This window comes from Hippoglossus stenolepis, chromosome 12 (genome assembly GCF_022539355.2).
Source record: "Hippoglossus stenolepis isolate QCI-W04-F060 chromosome 12, HSTE1.2, whole genome shotgun sequence".
Classification (NCBI taxonomy): Eukaryota; Metazoa; Chordata; class Actinopteri; order Pleuronectiformes; family Pleuronectidae; genus Hippoglossus; species Hippoglossus stenolepis.
The window spans coordinates 13,485,387-13,489,006 of NC_061494.1; the positions used below are offsets into that span (position 1 = coordinate 13,485,387).

The 3,620-nt window shown below is 43.5% G+C and overlaps 1 protein-coding gene across 1 annotated transcript; it reads left to right on the top strand.

Annotated features, from left to right (window-relative positions):
- nkx3.3 (NK3 homeobox 3) lies at positions 1–1,660 on the top strand. Its single transcript, XM_035171826.2, has 2 exons — positions 1–461; positions 941–1,660. Exons 1-2 carry the CDS (start codon positions 179–181, stop codon positions 1,474–1,476), a joined length of 819 nt encoding a protein of 272 aa, XP_035027717.2. The 5' UTR covers positions 1–178; the 3' UTR covers positions 1,477–1,660.
- Positions 1,661–3,620: the final 1,960 nt, after the last annotated feature.

The window sequence follows — 3,620 nt, forward strand, 5'->3', positions numbered from 1 at the left end:
GATGTGGGCTGATCATTAGCAGACCAACAACTTTGTCCACCACAATTAAATTAGAATTAAAGAGAACAGCGAAAAGATCAAACCAGTAAGGACGCGTGCTTTCCAGAGGCTGTTCTCTTGATGCTTCCAAATAAAACGCACCCGAGCGTGAGGGACTATCCGCGCTGTTGTTTCAACCATGACATTAAGTTTTTCGTCCTTCTCCATCAAATCCATCCTCAGCGGACGTAACTCTCGGGGAAAGCTCGGCACCGGGAGCGCAGAGGAGCAGTGCGGAGCAAAGCGCAACATCTGCAGCGCGCAAAATGGCACCAGAGTCCCGGATCTGTGTCGCCAAGACGCGGAGGAGAGCCGCATCCTGCCGGGAAGACTTCCTCCGGATCTCAGGCTGCCTTCTGGAAACCTCCGAGCTGAGACCTACAGCGAGGAGGCCACGGGAGAGGAAAGGGAGCTCACAGAAGGTGAGGAGTTTTATTCCGTTTGGCAGAATAGGACTGTAAAGATAAAATCTGGTTTTAATTCAAAACAGCCAAATTAAATGAGATATTTTAAATTTTTTTAACAGGGAGGGATTATATGTATTTTTAATCTTTGTATAAATTCAAAGATATTAAAGGACATATTTTGATCAGAGACACTAAAGTCGGGGTCACTGTTGTTAAAGTTTTTTAACCGTCGGTTTTTGCTGTTTGAGAGAGGTAGTCAGGGTGTGGAGGAAAGATAAATCACAAGCAAAAGGTTGTGCTGGGGAACCTGAGGATTAAATTTGTGAAATGTTTGCCTGAGCTCATTTTAAAGTCTTGTTTATTTCACGTTATCCTCAGAGTGAAATTAATTAACGAGGAAATTCTTACATTGGTTGAAGTGACTTTCAGCAGCGGATGACCTTGGCTGAGCGAAAACACTTTTTGTCGTCACACGTTTTTATCATCTTTTCTAGGCTTTACGCACCAGCAGCCCTGCTCCGTGGACCCGGGTGAGCGGCACAATGAAGAGGCGGAGGCAGAAGAGGATGGATGTCACCACAGCGAGGGGATGGTCAGCAGCTCATCCGACGAGCGACAGTGCCGGCCCGGCACAAAGAAGCGCTCCAGGGCGGCCTTCTCTCACGCACAGGTTTACGAGCTGGAGCGCCGCTTCAACGCGCAGCGGTACCTCTCCGGTCCCGAGCGGGCCGATCTGGCTGTGGCTCTGAAACTCACTGAGACCCAGGTGAAAATCTGGTTCCAGAACCGGAGATACAAAACCAAACGGCGCCAGATGGCGGCCGAGCTGGCGGCATGCAGCTCACCTAAGAAAGTGGCTGTGAAAGTGCTGGTGAGGGACAATCTTAACCAGTACCACCACCATGTGAATGGAGTACACATCCCAGTGACTGTGCCACTGTACCAGGCCCACCAGTACTACCCTTACCTGCAGTACTACAGTCAGCCCTGGAGCATGAACAGCATGTCCTGTAGAGGGATGATGATCTGAAGCTTCCTCTTTACTTTGGACTTCAACATGCATCGCTTCAAATATAAGACTTCTGACTTTTTAGTAGCTGTGGGCAGCTTTTTCTTCAGTTAATGCAGGGTGCAACACTGGGGAGGTTTTTGATCAATTAATATTTTTCTTCAAACTGATTTTCTCCCGAAATATAAAGGATTTTTAATCATGATTAATGTTTGTCTTATACCTCTATGTCACCATGTTTTTAAAGTCAGAGATTCTGAGAGACACCCAAAGTTTTTATAACCTGGACATTAAAAACATAGAGGTCGTATGGCAAACTTCACCCTGCTGTGAACAAGCCATGTTGCGAAGCTCTTTTGAGACTGTCAATTAGATTATATCTGCATGAAGAAATCTCATAATTCTACACCAAGATTTAAGTGTTTTTTTAATGAGTTTTAAAAGTTCCAGAAAGGCAGAGGCCGAGGCTTCATATGTCTTCCTCTTACTAAGTGTAGGGCAGCCTGACATTGCTGGGAGAGCAGAGTTTTGATCACCTCACAATTATGTTAGCATTCCCCCAGAAATGCTTTAATTAAAATAAAAAAATCTACAAGATTTAACTCCGAGGAGAAGAGGGAATAATGTCTAAATTCTAAATGATATCGTACAGTTAAAATGCACTTGACAAAAATACATGCTTTGAATTCAGCAGCACAATTAATCTAAATAGTAATGTAATACAGATGAAATGCTATTTCAATTATTCGGAAAGTGTATCAGTAAATACAGGGAATCAGGTCACGTTTAAATCAGCTATTAAAGTCAGCTCCTGACTTCATGAGCCCATTTGATGATCTGTAAGCTGCTCTTTCCCTCTCCTCCGTCACTGTCACAGTCCATTTTAAGAGACCAGACCGAGCAGAAAGGAATCCTGAATTTATACAAACCCAACAGGAGAAAGCAGCTTCTCTGGAAGTGTGAGAAGTATGACCTGGACGCTGACATGTTTAGTAGGTATTAATGTTATTTATGGGACGTCTCTATTGATCATTAGACTCAACGCAACACCTGTGAGAACATACACTCTTACAGGAGGTTTATGACCATTATGGAGAGAATGTCTGTGTGTGTATTGGCCGTTTTCTTTTCCACACAATGCTAAAGCAACAGATTAAGCAGCAACAGGTTGAGCAGAGACAGCATGAAAAAATAACTCACTGTACGCTCTTTCAAAATGTGTGTGTGTGTGTGTGTGTGTGTGTGTGTGTGTGTGCAAAGGGACATGCCATACCAACATTTGCATGCAAAGAACTGCATACAACAGCAAACTGATTTTGGCATTTACTCATTTTATTAGAACACAATCTGGCTCCTCCAGATGATATTTAGAAGCAGAACATTTGTTATTGTAAAAAAAAAAGAAAAAAGGAGTGTTTTATGTGTGTGTGTGAGTCCTGCATAGGCCTGTGTGCTGCATGACTCATAGAGGGCCAATAGACCGTGGAGATGTTGCACCATGAGACCAGGGCTGCGCAAGACAGCACACATTAATCATGCCTTACTGAAAAGACTGCACCCTCATCCCAAAGTGATACAATCAATAGCCACACTTGATGTGAAAATAAAAACATTAACGTGACTAGTTCTTTGGAGGAGTTCTTAACTGATTCCATGTGACAGTCGTGTTTGTTTTAAATGCCAGGGTCATGATGCAGCATAACTGGAGCCTGCAAAACGTAGAGTCTGCCCTGACTGATGTGCGACAGATAAACGGATAAAAGACGTTCTGAATGTGGGCAAGAACCACAAGATAAAATACCTATTGTATACTTGTGCCACAAGTGAAGTGATATCCCTTTGTGTCATCTTTGTACAAGATGTTTGCAAGTATTTGTCGACAGCAAGGCAGGTATGTCTTTGTAAGTCCAGAAAATATTATAAATAAAAAATGAAATCAGTGAAGAGGCTGTGACATCGGAGAAATGAGATCTAAAATAGGTACTTCAACTTCCCGTTTCCCACAACAAGCTACTTTGGGCCACAGGACAGGATCGCCCTGCACCAAACGCTGGCACCGACCCAAACCTCATTCATCTCTCACATCAAAACACCACTTCAAGCTCTCCTACTGTAAGTGGTTGGCATTGTGTTCAACAGGTTTCTGGGCATGAGAAATAATGCAT